Source organism: Ambystoma mexicanum, chromosome 10, assembly GCF_040938575.1.
Source record: "Ambystoma mexicanum isolate Mex_15411 chromosome 10, UKY_AmexF1_1, whole genome shotgun sequence".
NCBI lineage: Eukaryota > Metazoa > Chordata > Amphibia > Caudata > Ambystomatidae > Ambystoma > Ambystoma mexicanum.
Genome location: NC_090932.1, coordinates 603299032 through 603318508, shown reverse-complemented (window position 1 = coordinate 603318508; position 19477 = coordinate 603299032). Strand labels below are relative to the sequence as shown.

The 19477-nt window shown below is 48.1% G+C and overlaps 1 protein-coding gene across 2 annotated transcripts in view; it reads left to right on the top strand.

The window, feature by feature from the left end:
- LOC138493198 (tripartite motif-containing protein 42-like) overlaps positions 1–19477 on the top strand; it is an 807816-nt gene that overhangs the window by 418288 nt on the left and 370051 nt on the right. The window contains exons 5-6 of one of the 2 annotated variants that reach the window (XM_069620359.1): positions 12973–13053; positions 13444–13560. The exons of the other annotated variant lie outside the window; for it this stretch is intronic. Coding sequence (XP_069476460.1) covers positions 12973–13053; positions 13444–13560 — 198 coding nt within the window. The remainder of the gene's footprint in view (positions 1–12972; positions 13054–13443; positions 13561–19477) is intronic. 2 annotated transcript variants of the gene reach the window in all.

Sequence of the window (19477 nt, the reverse complement as noted above, 5' to 3'; positions counted from 1 at the left end):
TTATTACTCTATGTGCCATTGCTCGGATGTGGGTTAAAGAGAAGGGCATATCTTCCATGCCTCACCAACCATTCTGAAGGCTTCCTTGTGATCTTTCTGATGTGATGTGAACTTTTTGAAAACACCCCAGGCCTGCCAAAGGGGCAGCTTGTCCCCCTCCCGTCCACCCTAACCCAACTTCCGCCTCCTCCCACACTGCCCACCCCCAACTTTCAGTAGATTCCACCCTCCCCATATAGTAACCTCACGTACAAATCAGCATGGGCAACCGCCCGGGTGCGCCGGATTCCACCACCCAAGTGGCTTCAGAGGAGGACTAGTCTCAAATAACTTTCACAACTGCTGCATGTCTGACTAATTACATTTCTAGCACTGGTTTAACATGATCCATCGGGGCTTCGGCTAAGTTCACCCCCAGTTGGGTCCGCCGCCTTTGTGTAAGCTTGCTGCTGTGTTGTACCTTCACTATCTTTAAGCGGTGGAATATTGGCCTCTTATGTCACTATTCCTGGTGTGTCATCTCGGCAGAGATTCGATGAATTCGTGTACCGCTGCTGGGTCGGTGAAGAAGTGCGCCCTTCCCTCATACTGTACCCTTAGTTTGGAGGGGTATTGCATGGAGTATTGTAATTCCTGTTCTCCTAGTGTCTTCTTCGCAGCTGCAAAGGACATGCAAGCCTTCTGGACGGCTGGGGTGAAGTCTGGGTAGAAGGATACCTTGCTGTTTTCAAATGTGAGGTCGCACAGTTCTCTCGCCCTCCTGAGTATGGTGTCTCGATCTCTGTAATTTAGTACTTTCGCTATCACTGGGCGCAGGTTTTGACCTGGCCTCGGGGCAAGCTGTGATATCCTGTGTGCCCTCTCAACCAGGAATTGAGAGGACAGTGCTGGTTCCTGCAGAACATTTTTTATAAAACTCTCCCTGAATACTTCCATATTCCGTTGTGGTGCAGTTTCCGGGATCCCCACTACCCTAATATTGTTCCTTCACAATCTCACCTCGAGGTCTTCATTCTTGTCCTTTATGGCCCTCACTTCCCTGCACAGCTCTTGCACCTCCTGCATGGTCTCATTGCAGGTGTCCTCCAACACACTTACTCTTGTTTCCACTTCGGATGTTCTGCTGCTCTCTTTGTCAATGCATTCCTGCATTCTGTCCACCTTGTATGTTAGGCCATCCAATTTCCTTTGATGGCAGCGAATCCAGAGCGCATTTCTGTGATGACTAGGCTCAATTCCGAAGCGGGGGGGTCCCCACTCCCTCCTGCCACTGCCCCCACAACAGTTGAAGTGGCTGCCATTGCCGGGTTTCCTGGCGTGGTTTCTTGGGTGTCTTCATCCTTCTGCAGCCCTGCTTTTTGGGTGAATGGTAGATCGGTCTGCCTTTTGCCCCCTCTCGCCATAAAGTCTCTGCTTGTTGGCCTCCTTCCAGGCCCCAGGTCCGCCTCTTGTCACAGGGGTCTGCGCCTAGTTCTGCCCCTCGCGTCCTGTCCCTCTCGCCCGTTATTGGCACGGCTGGCAGGGGCCCACTCACTTCTTTGGTGCTACTGCCCACCTCTCGACCTGGCGCTGTGACCCTTGTGACCCAGTCCTCCACTGGCCTCCTCCCTTGTCCGCCAGTCATCACCGTCTACTGTTTCCATTGTGAGTCAGCCGTGGAATTAATCCAATATGTCAGCCCCTACTGTTGATGGTCTCCCCTCCTCTCCTGCCGTGCTATGAGATTATTCAGTATGGTTCCATCACTCTTCCCTTTCACTTGCCCCACAGCCCCTCTTACTTCCACCCTTGTCTCTGTTGAGCACGTTTGAGAGGTTCTACCGTTTCACTTGTGCTGCCAGCTATCGGCATCCGCTCCTGTTATAAATTGACTATGTATCGCAGGTTGTGCGCTGCTTATCTTGTTGTAGTCCTCCTGTTTTCAGTGACCGCTGTCATTACGTTATCCGCTCAAGCCTCCATGCACGGGCGTCAGGGGTTGTTACAAGACGGTATGCACTGTTCTGCGCCCGTTGCCCATGGTGGGTTATCCGTGGACAGTCCGCAGCCTATGGGCAGCCTACCCTACTGCAACTGGTCCCACTCTGTCTTGCTGCTGGCCGGACTTCTGATTTCCTGTTTGTCTCGGCGTTACCATCCCCAGTGGGCTTCTCCGCTCCTGTGCTTACTTTAGTGCCCAGCCTTGTGTTTAGATGGCGCTGGTGTCGGGTGGCCCCTGCCGTTCGAATTCACTCCCCTCACTGTGAGCCCTGTTCCCGCTCATGCTGCGGATTATGGCACAGTTGTCCTCACATTAGCAGTTGGGGCAGACTCTGGATACCCCGGGGCTCCTAGCTTAGCAAGCAACTTACTTGCAGGGCTTGTAGTTGTCCAGCTTCGGCGAGTGGAGCGGGCAGGCAGATCCTCGGCCGCTCCTGTGGCTTCTCCTCTCCCCAGCTCAGCGTGGCATTGCCTTAACAGGCCGGGATCTCTTTGCCTTTCCCCTTCTCATTCCTGGCGCATCATCACTGCTGGCGGCATCCGCTGGCCAAATTTGCTCCATTAGACTGGTGGGGGGGGCTGTTCACTCCCTCCCCTCACTTCATGCCCGCTAATTCCTTCCTGGTGGGCTGCCGCCTCCGGTTGGGTCCTGTGTGCCCCCCCAGCTCCGTCTCTCGGTCGTGCTCAGCGTATGGCAGGGCTTCAGTGTTACTTACAGACTCCTTCCCTCGTAGCCGGCTGCTTTCTGAGTCGCTGTAGCGTAGGCAGTCCCGGGCCTTTAGCCTCGTATAATGACCGCTGCGGCTGCTCTCGTTGGAATCTGCTTGCCGAGCCGCGCACAGGCACTCGGTCAGAAACTGTACCGAGACACGCCCTCGGCCTTCCCCCACTGCCGCGCAATTCGTTGCAGCAGTACTTCTAGGCATCTGATTTCAGCCAAAGTTCACACTCTGCTCCCCCTGGCAATTCAACGCTTCTTGCCAAGGTTTCCAGCCGTTTTTGGCCCCGATGAATCAGGTGTTAGCCTCCTCCTCTACAAGGCTTTCCAGGAGCTCATGAGGACCAGGCCATCTTGGCCGTGGGCTCTCTAGCGCCCCCATATAATGTATTGTTAAGATAGGTATATGTTAGGTATTCTGTATGGTATGATCCATACTCTCCTGCTGAAGACAAACTTTACTTTACTTTAATTATTTGCATAGCGCAACAATGGACCTGTGGGCATGAGGGCACTGACAAACATAAAAGCAAACGGTCAGAAAAGCGAACTAATACTGATAATGCAATGGAGGACTCTCAAAGGAAAGCTGGTAGCATAATTAGCCAAACAGCCATGTTTCCATATTTTCTTTTGAATGGCTCAAGCTTGTTCTGGAACCTAAGAACGGACGAGAGACATTCCAGGCCATGGGGGCAGCCACTGAGAAAGCCCCCCTTTCTGTCTTCCTCGATCTGCATCTAGGAATCACTAGTAAATTTAGATTGTTAGAGTATGAGAGATCTGCTGGAGGCCTTTTTTACAATAAGTTCCTTCAGATAACATGGCATGATACCCAGGGTACACTTGAAAGTGATCATGAGGAGGCGAAAACGTATTCGAGCCTCCACTGGCAACCAGTGCAAGGCTCTTCTAGCCTCAGTAACATGGTCACGTCTGGACAGACCCATGATGAACCTCACGGCACCATTTTGTATAACTTGAAGTCTATTGACTTCTGCCTTGCTAAGACCGGCCAAGAGACTACAACAATAATCTAAGGTCCCAGCATTAGCCTGTGTTACAAGGGGACGCTGGTGAGCAAAGAGTTTAATGTAATATGCGGTGGCCGAGACCAGGCTCCGTACATGAGCCTTCATGGTGAGACACTGGTCTAAAGTAACCCCTAGTGATTTCACTTTCTTAAGGGGTATAATCTTCACATCGCCTAATTGGAAAACATCATAGACCAAACCCAATTTAGACAATGTTGACTGCGTACCAACAATCAAAAGTTCGGTCTTGGACCTGTTGAGTGCTAGGCTGTTCCAGGTCATCCAACTTTCAATACTAGCATAGGTTTTGTTCAAATTTACTTTGTCTTGAACATGAGAGCCAGACAGAGGAATGACACACTACGTGTCAACAACAAAGTTGATAAACTAAATTCCTTCCTGTTCCAGCAATATGAAGAAAGGAGCCATAAAAATATTATACAAACAGGGGGAAATACTCGCCGCCTGTGGGACACCAAATTCAATCGGAACTGCCACAGCCTCAGCTATCTCGAGCAGACTCTATTTTTTAGGTTTTTGAGAAAAGATGTAATCCAACGAGTCGCAGCTGGAGAGAAGTTTGCCACTTCCTCGAGCCTGGAGACCAATAAAGGGTGATCTGTGTGAATTGGTAGTGTCCTGGTTGGAGAGGCCATGAAAAAAGAAAGAGAGCAAAACGACAGTTGTGAGATTCTGAGCTCACTAGGGAGTAAGTGACAGCATAAGTGATTTTTTTGCTTCTGTGGAGAGCCTCTGTCAGAAATAGGGCAGTAAACCGTTGATAGAGTGTAGCGTTGTGGCCTGTTTCTCTTTATTCCTATCCATAAAAAAGAATTGATCCATCTAAAGAACACTCATTACAGTGGGTAGATCCCTATCTTCGGCTGGGCCTCCCCCCCGGAACAGCCTCCCTGCCACTCTAAAACTTGAGGAGAACCAGCTTTGGTTCCGGAAGCACCTCAAGACCTTCCTCTTTTCTTCTGCCTTCGCTCCCCCTCTCCCTTGCTGATCTGTTCTCTCTTGGCACTGTGCACCTGGCCACCCTCTGTCCTCCGGTCCCAGGTACCTGCTCACCCTGCCACCCTCCCGCACTGCCTCCGGGCCACCCCTTGCACTGGGGTCTGTATCTGTACCCATACAGCCCCCACCCTTTTTCTTCGTGCACTTATCAGACCTACCCTGTCTGCTGCCTTAAACCTAGCACTTGCCAATTGCTGGCTGCACTACCACTGTTTGTTGCCGTTATTATTTATTTATTTATTATTATTATTTATCTGTTTCTCCTTTGCTTCGCACTTTCCACTTCTCCCCCTTCCATGCACTTTTCCCCTCCCCTCTCCCATGCACTTGCACGTTCTCAATGTCACTGTGCCTAGTAAGATCGTTGTTTTGTTATCCCTGTTCCCCTCCCTTGCCTTATCATGCTCTGAAACACTTGTGTACGAGCCCGATAGAAATACAATATCAATATCAATATCAATACAGTAAACACAAACAGGACTCCAATCAAACTATAGTCCTACTTCTATGTCGGTGGCTTGTTACGGGGGGTTTGTTCAGAGGCACACAACTCTCATTGGAGGAGAGCGACCAGAGAGGAGAGGCGGGAGGAAATGGGGGCGTGAAAAGCTTTCACACGAGCAGGAAGAGCAGCGCTGTGCCCGAATTCATGTGTTTTTAATCGGTTTCTGGCAAAAACCGAGACCGTAGCCACCCGTCCCTCCAATCCTGTGACAAGGTTTTAAAACTCCCAAAACTCTCATATGCAGGGACCAAGGGGTATAAACGGGCACTGTCCAATTAAAATCGATACATCTGGTCACCCTAGCGAAGGGTGCATCGTGTGTCAGCCGATTTTTCAAATGTTGATGGCAAGTCCTGTAATCTTTTCTTAGGTTGAAAATACAGTGGGCCTCATTACGAGGTTGGAGGTAGCCTTGCCGGTTTTACCGGCAAGTTTACCTCCAAACTCGCATCCGGGTCCGGCAACCGCGAATGGGCAATTACCGGTAATTGCCCTTTCGCGGGTGCCGGGCCCAGTACATCCCCATTCCCATTTGAGCCCTATAGGGCTCAATGGGAATGGGGAGGGTGGTAGCACCGGTACCGTTAACAACGGTACCGGTGCTACCATCATGTTCTGCTTGCAGGTGCCGGTACGGCCACCAGGTCAGACCTGGTGGCTGCAAGGGCACCCGCGAGTAGAACTCCTAGTATGGCGGTACAGTAGCAATGGTGCCGGTAGCGATACCGGTGCCTTTGTTGCCTTACTGCCATACTTGTAATGAGGCCCAGTGTGTCCAAATCTTTGCATCTAATTCCAGACATAGTTGTTTATTGTGAATTTGCATGCTTAATTTGCACTGTTGTGATAAAGGGGTTAAGTCATGAATCGTGAAACGTGCTACACACCAAGTTGCTCTTTCTCAAGACTTATGTCTGGTGTGAGTTGCTATGTAATATCAGCAGGGAAGTCTGCTAGTATTCTGATGTAATAAATGTACAGTATGATAGCTGTGTTAGTCTCCTTAAACTCCCGAATGTAGGGCTCCTCGATTCCAAACAGGTGTGCAGGTTTGCATCAATTTCATCACAGAGTTCACATACAATAATTGACTAAACACCTGAAAGCAGTCATTTCATACATTCTATTGAGTAGTCACTCAAGGCAATGATATATGAAAACAGTGTGTAAGGGTGCAGAAGAAGGAGGCTGACACAAAGGTGGCATATTTGTGGGCAAAGACTTTTATTCAGTGAAAAAGAGAAAGGAAAGCCTACCTATTCCTATATCTAGGAGAGGGGGAAGGGGTTCCTGGCCTTAACTAAAAGATCTAAGGCGCCTGCCAGGATGTCTGTTAACTCATAATGTCCACCGTCCTGTGTCATGAAAACCTTGCTTCTGTCCCTCACACTAGAAACTATAAGTAAAGTAGTATTGTTCTGGCTGATCCCAGAAGAATGACTCCCTTCCCCTGTTTTCAAGTTCCTGGTTTATTGTAACAGTTCTATTCAGATCAAAATAGTCTTTTGTCTCATAAGTTGTCAGGGGTAATAGCCACCATCCTCTGATAGTAATGTTACAAACAATACTTCTCACGTGTTATCAGGGGGAATGGCTCCCTTCCCTTGATGATAGAGTCCCAAACACTCTGGCACTCCCTTTTCCTGACATACGCTTTCAGATAGCCTGGGTGAATGACTGCTTCCACAAGCCCCTTTTGGATCCTGCTGCTGGTCTGAGTTCCTTCAAACAGCCTGGGGGAATGACAGCCTTCCCCAGGCCTCCTTGGACTTTGCGCCTGGTATCTTCCTCTCAGTTCATCACAACCAGGGGGAATGACTCCCTTCCCCTGGTTTTCTTTCCATCAGGCTTCACAACTATAACCCTAAATTCTGGTGTCACCTCTTCTTTGACTTGGCCCACTTGCTTAACTTCCCTGCCAGGTGCATCCACGAGGAAGATAACTTGTATCTCTTTCTGGTATTGGGTCCCAGACCCTGGTTTCCCTTTCGCCTCTTCTTTGAATTTGCCCACTTGGTTCACTGCCCTCCCAACCACTGCCAAGAGGAAGAAGACTTATGTCTTTATCAATGGTCCTCAACCCTTTTCTGATGTTAGCGGACTTAGGGCTACCACCAACACGAGAAAGACATCTTTGGATGCAAAGGTCACACTCTCGCACATTGGGGTCCTGGACCCTTCTCTGGTGCTCAGTGGTTTTGATACTATCACTGACATGAGGAAGGTATCCTCTTAGACACAGTTCACTTGTACTGCCTTTCAAATTAGGGGACTGGTACCTGCCCCTGTTTCCCCATATGCCGTTACTCAGTTGCCAGGACCCTCTCATGCCCCCGCTGGTCAGCCCTCTCTCTCCTGTACCTTCTGGGATCTCCCTGCCAGTCTACGGCCCCTCCTGGGACCTGCACTCGCCTTATCTCGATCTTCGGTGGCTTCTGACGGCTTCTAGGTCACTGCAGCGGCTCTGCAGCCTTTGGCTCTTTGCAGTAGCAGCAACTGTTATAGACTGCGCAGTCCACCTCCTCCTGGATGCCATGCCACTGCCTCACCAGCTTCTTGCAGGGCATTGTGTCAGACCAGCTAGAGACGCGTCTCCTTCTTCGGCGGCGACCCAGTCTCCAGCATTTCAAATCTCCTGAGCCAAACAGCTTCGATGAATGCTGTTTCTCTGGGGGCGGCGTGACATTGTGACAAGTCCCTCTTCGGTTTTTAAAGTTCCCACAGGTAAGTTTCTTCCTGGAAGGCTAGAACGCTTCCCTGAGCTCACAGAAATGTTTTTCCTGCCTTTGTGCATCCTCTTAATGTCAGTACCTGCTTCATTTCAGCATTGGAGTCAGTAAACGGTATAATGCCACAAAAGCAAATGGAAGTGCTAGCAAGTGGAGTTTGGTTAAAAGATGGTAAAGGGTTTCGGAAGGTTAGGTTGGGGATTTTGTGCCTAATTCTACCCAGGTGTTTGTCCTTTTAAAGGGAAGAGTCCATCCCTATGGTATTCTCCTGCATTTTATGACCCACAGGGGGACTATCGGTTAAGGGCCTCACCTCCCTGGCCTCATGGAAAGGGGCTCCCTCTCAGGAAGAAGTGACAACAACTGATGAAGCGTCACAAGAGACAATATCATTGGACACACCAGAGATGTGCGGATGGTAATGAAAGGCCCTACAGTGCATTTACCAGAACCTCTGTGCTGGCTACAGCATTCAGCCCTTTTAAGGAAATCCCTGCCCAGCCATGAACCAAATGGTTGGTTATGCACTTCAAAAGTAAATATAACCCATCACAAAGCGTCCTTGTTCACCTATAAAGTACAAAATGTCCAGGACGCACAAAATGAAGGTCAGATCGCTGCATGTCTACGAAGTTTGAGTATTACTCAGGATGCTGTGCTCTTCTTTCAGCGGGCTGTGCAAACTCACTAGAAGGATGGCTCATGTCACCATTACAACAGCAATGCTAAACGAGGGCCACAGCAACCAGAACACGATTATGCTGTTATTTGGAGTGCTGAAGAACTGGTACAGCCGAAGGAAGTGTCCTTAAAATACACACCTAAAAAGCTATGTGTGATCACTGCATTAATTCATGGCAGAGACTACACCTCCTCATGGTCAGGAAAATGAACACTTATTCCTACGAAAGCTATAGCTCTAGTGGTGGTGATAGGAAGCTGTCTCTTGCGGCATGGTACTTCTTGCTGTCGTTTGTGACCAGGTTGCAACATGCCTCTCAAGGTAGTGCCAGTGCTTTTTTCTTCCAAATATTTTTCATTGAAATTTTACAATAGTGAATATTACATAACAAAGAAAATGACCACACTTGGTAGGTAACTATAACAAGCAACTATTCATTAAAAAGAACAAACAATGGGTAAAGTCTCCAACCCCTCGCAGCCCCGCCAACAAAACACTTAACCATGGCTTTAGTGTCTGGGATTTGGTAACAGGTAGTCAGAGAAAGAAATACACAGTAGGCTAAGAAGACAATTAAAACACATATGGAGCAACTATGTTCAAGGACTCGCAAACATTCTGAGACACAAAAGACTACCAGCTAACAATTTGGGAGGCATAATAATGAAACATCATGTCGAGGTTTTCCATCCTAAGCCAGTGTGCCTCTGTTGTCGAGCGGCATAATCATGGAGTGTATGTCCCGGTTGCCAAGCTAAATAGCTTTCAGAGCCCTCAGTTTTAGGGACATGTAATTCCTCTATGGTCCATGCCTAGGAGGTGTGATCTGGGTCTCCGTTTAGTTAAGAATGTGTTTTGAGTATAGTTTAGGTTTGCTGCAACTGTTTCCATAGCAAGTAGATGCCAGAATCTGTTCCACCAAAGATTGATATGGGGAGATTCAGGATTATGCCACATTGCAACTGTTACTAGCTTGGCTGCCAAAAGCATTGTCTGATAATTTTCTATTTTGTAGCGTGCAGTGGATAAAGACTTTTAGTCGATTTCCCTATACTGAATACATGTAGAAGATTTTTTGACTCACGTCCAGATCTTTTCCCAGTCCTTGTCAGATAACGTCCTACACACTTCACGTGCCATGCTATTCTGTATGCTTGTGAAGGTAGAAGTTGGGTATCTAGACATATTTTATATATGCTTGACGAGAAGTCTCTGGTTGTTGTGAATTTCATAACAGTTTTCCAATGCTGTACGTAATGTAGCTGCTGCAGCATTAACACCTGCTAATCTCATTCTTGCAGAACATGTCCGCAATACAACATCCTCTATTCCTCTTCCAACGTGAAAAGGCATACATGTGTAAGGTGGGTGTGAACTCTGGTTTGCCTTGTATCTGGGCGAAGGAGGAAGGAAATGTTATTAATCCCAAGTGTAGCAGACCGTCTTGGTTGCAGGATTCATGAAGATCGATTTAGGCGTTGCTGTCTTGAGTAACCACACAGCTATCCAGAAGTGTGCTCCACACATTGTGACATCCATGTGTCAACCAAGGATAGAAGGAATGGGTGAGGCACCATTCGACAAGTAGTTTTAGTTAGGCTGCCTTGGAGTATAGTAGTGATATGTTCAGGGCATTAAAGTCCTCCTTTAGTTAAGAACCCTCAAGCATTCTTTTTTTCTAAAGCGCCAGATAAACTGTAAATATCTTGTTGTGGTTTATTTAAGTGCAGCTTGACTAGAGGAACGAGGAGGGCCTGAAATAGGTAGAGCAGGCAAGGTAGAATATACATCTTGAGAGTTTGGACCCGCCAAACCAGGGAATTGTGAGATGTTTCCAGCATGACATCTTGGCAGATCTGGTTTAGGGGTTCTGGGTAGTTGGCTTTATATAGATCTGTAATCTTGGGTATCAAGAAGACTCATACAGTTCTGATGGCATCATCTGTGATTTTGAAAAGGTGTTTGGGCTTGAAGCAGGGCCAGATGGTCATGGGGGACTAATAGGTTGAGTATTTCTGATTTATTAAAACGTACTTTGAAGTCTGAAATTGCCATACTCATTCAGCTTGTCTAGAAAAATGCTCAAAGAAAGGGACAGATATGTTTTCATGCTATAAGCATGCCATCCTCGAAGGTGGTGCCCATGTATATGATATGCCCAAAGTCGATACCTTGAATATTATCAACGATCTTGATTTTTATTGCAAGATGTTCCAATGTGATGGCACATAACAAGGGTGATAGCGGGACTCTTCTCTGGTTCCTCTCTACAGGCCAAATTGTTGAGATTTGTTGTCGTTTATTTTTATGGAGGAGGTGGGACAGCTCTAGATTGCAAAGGCTATGTTCCAAAGTGGTCTCCAAATCCCATGGCCATTAAGGTTTGTCTAAAAAGTGACCAATCCACCCTGGCAAAGACCTTTCTGGCATCAATAGGGAGTAAGATTGTGGGATTGCTAGGGAATTTAGTTGACTTGCCTATCAGATGTACTTTCTTTCTTATATTGTTGAAGGATTGGCGGCCGCTGACGAAACCTGCCTGGTCTGTGTGGATGATGTCTGGGAGTATTTTGTCTATTCTATTGGATAGGACCTTGGCAAATAGTTTCATGCTGAGATTGGGCAGAGCTCTAGGTCTGTAGTAGCCACATTCGTCAGAGTCTTTTCCATGTGTTGGTAAAAGGCGTATCACTGCATCCCCCATTGATTTAGATACCGATTCTGAGTATCTTATCGAGTTGAACAGGGCAGTAAGGGGTCCTAATAGGACTTGTGCAAACTGTTTGTAAAATGGGCTTGTTAGGCCGTCCAGGCCCAGAGCTTTATTGTCTTTTTGGGAATTATTGGCACATAGTATCTCTTCACTATGTGTTGGTTCATTTATTGGTAGCTAGAATGTTTAAATGTTGTCTAACCCCTCTCAGGCTGTGCAACATTTTGTTGAAGCTTGTCTTTTTTATAGTGATTCTAATTCTTGGAGCTCAGTAAGTAACTGCTTGTGTTCAAGTTGTCACAATCGGACCAGTTATGTGCCGAATGCAAGGAATTTCCTTTTTAACATTGCTTTGAAAGTGTCTCAGTTATTATCGTATGAAGTTTGTTCGGGTTTATGTAATTTGCATTTCTATTTCGTTATAGACAACTGGGTCTCTCAAGAGATGTTGGGGGAGTGACCATTCCCTGCAAGGGTGCATATGGCTGTTTGAGTGGACTGAGATCCAAATTGGACAATGGTCAGAGATTGAGTTGTTGCCTAATTCCGCCTCATTGAGGTAGCTCTGTGGACGTTTCGAGATCCATGTATAGTCTATTCTGGTGCAGATATTTGTGATTCTGGAGTAAAAGGGATAGTTTTTTTGATTGCTATGGAGTTCCCTCCAGGAGTCTACAAAACTCAGGTTATTCTCTGTTTAAGCTTATTTTAAGCTTATTTAGTTCGAGCAAGTGTTTCCAGTTAGTCATCTAGAAAGAAGCCTGTTCATAGTTAAGTTAAGGTCTCTTCCTACTATGAAATCCCTGATCGTGAAACTTGCCATTGTGTCCAAAATCTGCGTTGAGATATCTGCCTGGCCTCGGTTAGGACAGTATATTGTTGCTATTGTTATGCTTCTGCCTCCCTGTTTCCCTGTCACCATGGCATATCTCCCCTTGGGTAGGTGGTGTTAGTCCAAGTTTATAGGAGTCCATAGGACTCCATGGGGATTTCGGCAGAATTACCACTGTCAGTAATTCAGCTGATTTGGCCCTTTTTGGGCAGTAAATTGGAGGAATTACCTTCAGCATTTTGCTGGAGGTCTTTCCTTCACCTTACCTCCAAACCCATAGTTCGGCAGTGCAGCAATGCAGTGGTAACTCTGTTACCACAGCTTTACCACTATTTTTGCTCGCACCATCGAACCCGTGATGAGGCCCATTGTGCTGTAATCAGCCTGTGGCTGAGATCAAACAAGCTGTGTGTTGTATTGCTCTCAATGGTGGCAGGTGACATATATAATATCAATTACTTCTCCGTAACGTTTCTATGACCCAGCCATTAATGTGCATTGAATTTTTTTATGAGTCATGGGAGATCTATGTGTACATCTTAGTGTACATTGTGGAGAGGTTTCCTTACATACATACATACTATCACAGCATGGTAGGATCCAGTGGTGTCTGAAAACACAAACTTCATGCTTTAATAATTGCGGAGTAGAATGTTTTATGATAGCCATGTGATTGATATCGCAATGAAAGTTTACTTATTTTCGAAAAAGCTGTATGCCTCATGTGACAGGTAACCCAGAATTTCCTCTCATAATTAGGTCAGTGGCAAGCAGAATCAAGCAAGCTTTGACTTGGGTCACCCATCTCATAGGAAGAAACTGGAGGAGAAGCTAAGTCAGGTAGCCATGTGTGTAGTCTAAAATAAATAACTGGTCATCAGCATGGTTAAGACAGAGCTGTATGTGAATGCTAATTTGAGTGGTATGCAGCTGGACACAATATTAGACTAGAAGATGCAATGTTTTGGGGAACTGTCCCATTAGGATGAAATATCGATATAATTAGCAAAGGTAAATTGTGCCATGCTTATGATGGCCTACCCCTTGACAAGGGTGATCTACTCCCTGATAAGGGAGGCCAAACCCGCCAAACAAGGCATAGCACCACCCTGAGTATGTGTGATCTAGCATATTTACACTGTGTATGTTCGCATTTTTTCTATATGAAGACTAATGTTTCGGGCATAATGTGGAACACCCATTACATATTTCTGTTGTTGATCCCCACAGAAACGAACGCCGATGTCTAGAGAACCATCACGTGGATCACAGAAGCCGAATGATCACAAACAAAAATGCATGTTCTTGCCACACAATCTACACCACCTACATATCTGTATACAAGAGGTATTGTGAGTGATAAATCACGTAACAAAGCCTTATAAAAAAAATGTTGACTACATGCTCATCTGACACATTGTTAACCAGTTCCATAATTTTTGGATACTCAATAACAAATATGGGTTATTGTGCTTGCTACATTGAAGCTCAGTACCCTTAAACATACTTTTTTACTTGCAGTTTTGAATAGTAAGTCCACCTGAATAGGAATAAACATTGTAAAAGCAACCATGATACCAATGAACGTTGTTGTATTTAAATGAAATAAGTTGGAATTGCACTTTGCGAGAAATGTAAGTCAAACACAAATATTTGAATTCTGTCAGACGTTATGCGATCAACGAGGTGACTCATGATTAATAATGATTCCAGGGGCAATTACTCAAGTACGGATATTCTGACACCCATTTGATAGGCATAGATGATGTTAGTAGCACACAAAGAAGGCGGAAGTGATGCTTTACGTTCCTTAACTTTGTATATGAATGTGTTTTATAATGATGTTCAATTAACAACGTTTCTCTAACAAAATTAGTATTTGAATCAAATATGAATAGACATGTTTCATCTTTTACATATGCCTGTATGACCCTGAGACCTTCCGTTGACCTTAGTCTATTAGACTCTGATGCCTCTAAGATTCTGGGTCTCTGAGCTTCTAAACTGATATTTTGATTTTGGATCTGGCCGTTGAGTGGCTTATGATGCTTCACTATGGGTGTTTGTGTGATTGTTTTTAAATCCAATAACCTCACAATGGCATGAGTGTGAGTGTGGGTGTGGCTTTATAGGTGGCTTCATTAAGGGGTGGGTTTAGTCAGGAGCGTGGATGTGTGATTTGTCATTGGCCCTCATTACGACCCTGGCGGAAATCGAAAAACGATGGCGGAAATGCAATACCGCCATCGAATAGCGCTCGGTGCGACTATGACCCGTCACCGCAAAGTACGATGCCATTAGCGACACCGTAGTGAACGCCAACGCTAACTGCACCAAGTACGCGCGCGCGCGCCATGCCAAACCGTAAATACCACCATGGCGCAAGGGTACGCGAATTCCGACCCTAGCGGACATGTACCTAACGCCATCAACCACGGCGGAAAGTACCATTCCGCCATGGCGAGAAGTACGGCATCGCGAATCAACCGTAAACGGCCCCACTGAGTGCCTGTACACCGCTCCCTGCCCACATAGTACAACTCCCCGTAGGTGCAATGAAGTCACAATGCAACCAGTGAAATGTACAAGTCACCCATGCATGCCAACGAACAAAAGAATCACAAGAGGGGCCAATGGGAGCTGCAGGGCACAGATGGCACGAATACAGAAGCCATTCCAATGGACATGACCACAGTCCCCCACCAAGAAACGCACGCAAACACAGGCACCTGTGACCAGCAATATTTCGAAAATCACATCATTCCACCAGTCCACCTGGCTGACCGGCATCTGTTACACAAAACCCAATCCCCCGCCCCTGAGCATGACATCATTCAAACAGTCATATTGGCAGCCCTCATCCCTGACCTCACTGGGCTTCGTAGGCAAACGCGCCCAGCACAGTACCACGCAACTATACTCCGAAGCTGGAACCCAATGCAGATCTCCTCACAATACATCGCTCCCCAAATAGGAATATGCCACATCACTTGCAAAGAAGAACGCTACACGGCCCATATCAGAATAGAAATTTAATGCACAACAAAATCACCAAGCCCATACAGCCATTAGGCCATGAACTCCAAAACACATTTCACCATTGTGGGCTGCATCCGCAAGAAATGACCAGCTACTTCTTGTGTGACGCCCTGTTCCATCATGGTACACAGAGCCACATTCACATACGAAAAGGCAACATGGAAGCGCACAGAACCACAGGGCCGTCCCAATGGGGAGGCACTAGTCCAGCTGAAAGGCCGAAATGTTGCTCCGAGCCACTAGTACTGCGTAAGGGCATGTGGCCCATTGGCGATCGTCCCATAAGATCGTAATGCTGCTCCACTGATTAACACGAAGCAGCAGGTGTCGGGAGTAAAAGCCATCTGCAGGAGTGGCATACAGATGGCAGTGGCAAAAGGGGAGGAGATACCTGTCAACCAAAAGAAAAGAAAAAGAACAGAATGGCCATCAGAACTACATTCGAACAACTCACTTCAATGATCACACTAAATCCACAGCCATATGCATGCTAGCCCACTCCAAAGGATCATCACCACCCCAAAACCACTTGCGACTCATAACTATCTATATCGAGGTGTAAACACCATCACAATCGAGTGTACCTGTGCATGCGTCTGTGAAAACAGAATCCATCAGATGGGATTGGTAACGTGCATGGACACAAGTGTCTGAGGGCGCGTCGAGACAGGGAGGGCTCAACAAGGCCAGATAGACGATGGTCCCACTATGGCAGCCCTGCATCACATAGCGCAGGGGAGGCGGACAGATTCCAAGAAGCCCTGTACATGGCAAACTCTGTATCAAATCATCTGTCCATGCATCCATTCATCATTCCCTCATCCCGGGATAAAAACGCCTGAATATTTACTCACATAACATTAGAAATATCCATTGAGTCTGTGCGTTATGCAGCCTGCAAAATCCACAGTGCCCCAGCCCGTAATTCCAGTGTTGTGAAGTAACATGTATTTGGGAACGTCCGGCCTCATCGCCCACGTCGCTATTGCGCATCCCAAACTATTCAGATCAATCATTGCATCCTCGCCATGGCCCCTGTCTCAAGGACATTGAACAATAGAACGTTATATTTGCAGTCAGACCTGTGGGCATCTCCTCGCCGCTAGCTGATAACCGAAAGCGCCGCCCTTCGAATTCCTCATTTGCAACATCACGTCGAAAAGGCATCTGTGGCCGCTTGAAATCACAAATTAATCCATCTAGTGCGGCTGTGTGTGAAAATGGCAACTGCCTTCACTCACAAATGGGACGCCCCGCCCGTCGTTGCAACTCGGTACAGTGATGCATGAGGGCCCACCGTTACTCGAGTACTACGTTCCACTGACCCTTCACAAGTCTGTTCGCGACTGCAAAGATTGTATGTGAAACAATGGGACCATAGCCGAATGAACATATCAACCAATGTTACACGGCCATCGGGTACAAATACATGATTGCAATAGCAAGATGCCATTCCTCGAATTGCAGCGTTGTGTGCGGGACGTGCTCGGCCAAAGGGGAGAGCAGCTTGCACAGGTGGAATGAATCACCACAGGTGGAGGCCATACAGCCTGAAAACACATAAATTGCACACCCAGTCTCCTCCCACAACCACACCCACTCCGAAATGCTACCGGCAGGACTCGCGATGTTGGCCCTGGGGGACCTGATAGCACTGCAAGTACTCCAACTCCAAGAAGAAGACGAACACCAACTTCAACCGGCCGCACGGAGGAGACGCAGGAGGAGGAGGAGGGCAAGGCAGGGCCAGCAAGGGCCGCCAGCACAGCCACTACCACCACGCAGGCAGCCCGCAATCCCACGCCTCCGAGCACATCCGTTCAACCTCACTGATGAGCAGATCCACACCCTCTACCGTTTGGACCGGGACACCATAGCCGCCATCGTGGACATGACACAGGCTGACCTTGTCAGCATGATAGATAGCCCAACCGCCATCCCACCCCTACTGAAGGTGGTGTCTGTACTCCACTTCCTGGCCACAGGACCTACCAGCACACAGTCGGACAGTTGCATGGCATTTCTCAGCCACTGTTCTCACGGACACTATTGCAAGTGCTCGATGCCCTCCTGCAGCACGCAGACGACTACATCTCTCTACCACGCTCGGAGCAGGGAATTACGAACACAAAAGTGGGATTCCATGCACTTGCCGGCATACCGGGTTGCCTTGGTGCCATCGACTGCACCCATGTGGAATTGGTCGTCCCACATGCCATGGAGGCCCAGTACCGCAACCGAAAACAATTTCATTCTCTGAATGTACAAATGGTGTGTGACTCCAACAGGATCATTACACATTGTTGTGCCCGATTCCCTGGATCAACCCATGATTCTATGGTCTTGAGGAACTCTACAATACCACGCTACATGGAGCGACACGCAGGGAACAGATCCTGGCTACTCGGTGAGTCTCATTTCATGCATGATGATGTGGGGTATGTGATTCGGCAATGACCTGGCAGGAAGGGGGGGGGGGGTGTGTGCGTACGTAGCAATGGCATTCCACATTATACGTTTATCGTCCACATACAGGTGATGCTGGATATCCACTGAAGAGATGGCTCCTCACACCAGTCCGGAACCCACGGGACCAGCATGAGGAGGACTACAACCATGCCCACTCACGTACCCGTGTAGTCATAGAACAGGCATTCGGCCTACTGAAGACTCGTTTCCGCTGCCTCAGCAGGTCTGGCGGGGCACTCCTGTACCGCCATGAGAAGGTTGCAAAAATGGTGATGGCATGTGTCATGCTCCACAACATGTGCGTACGTAGAAATGTGCCCATGCCCCCTGACGCAGAACTGCAGGCACCTGAGGATGGTCATGATGAGGGTGGGGATGTGGCAGCACCTCAAGGAGTCTGCGAGGCACAGGAGGGCCGTGACATTCGTCAGCATCTCATTGATGCATGCTTCTAGCACTCACGCCTGGTGGCTGATACATGGACACAGTACTCGTGGCACTGTGTGTGTCTGGTACATGCACAATATGGACTGTACGCCTATGATGGCCTAGTACACAAAGATCAATGTCCACACATCTCATTGGTTGATCGTGCATTGTTTATGGCATATGTGATATCATGTTGAACACCCTATCGACCCGCCACCCAAGTGAGCCCAACACACCCCCTCCACCCTCCTACCTCCCCCCCGAACACCAGTGTCCAAAGATGCTCATTGTCAGTGGGCAGTCGCTATTGCAAGCCCCCTCTGCGGGTATCAGGGGCACCCCTGCCTGTGGAGCGCAGGTTCCTCCCAGATCTACGTTGGGGGCTGCCCTGGACGGAACTTGCAACGGATGATGTCTCTGCCTGCTCACGTCCATGCATGTCCCTAAGGGTTTGTGAGAGCTCAGTGAGCACACGGCGCACTGCGGCAAGTTCGGCACATACGTCTTTGGACGTCGCATGCAGTTCCCCCCTCAGGCTCTCAGTGCTTCTCTCCATTTGGACTCTCAGGCTCTCGGTGCTTCTCTCCATTTGGACTCTCAGGCTCTCGGTGCTACTCTCCATTTGGACTCTCAGGCACTCGGTGCTACTCTCCATTTGTGCCTTAGTGTCTCAGTTGATGTTTCTATGTCTGCCTTAGTGCCCCCACATTCATCGGCATGGTCCTTGAGGAGCGTGGCCAGTTGCTGCTGTTGCACGATTAACTGGTCGAGGGACTGTTGCCTCTGCTGGGCCATGGCCATTTGCGGTGGTGTCACAGAGTGGCTGTTCGCCTCATGTTGCCCTGCCACAGGGCTTGTGGGGGATGGCCAGTCGTCGTCTTGTGGGTGCCCCTGCGTGGTATCCTCATGTTGTACGGGATGGGACAGACAGGGGGATTGGGACAGGTCATGGATGGATCTGACTTCGACATCCCCGTCTTCTGTGTCGGAGCATGCTGCCATCAATGGGGTGTCACCTATGGTGCTGCTGCCACCAGAGGCAGTGCCTTCTGTGGCATCCATTGGGGGGACCTGTGGTGCTGCTGTTGTGGGCATGCTGGCTGCTGGGGTGCCTGTTGATGTTCCCTCCTCTGTGCTGCCACCTGATTTGTGCTGCTGCCGTGTCTTGATGCGTGCAGCTGAGGTGGAGGGTCTTTGGCCGTTGGTCTTGGCCCTCTTTGCAGGTGTGCTGGTAGGGGTGTCCTGAAGCTCGTCGTTTGGATCGGACCCTGTGGTGGAGTAAAGGAGGGCGAGGGTTATTAATGGGTCTGTGGGAATTGGAATGGCA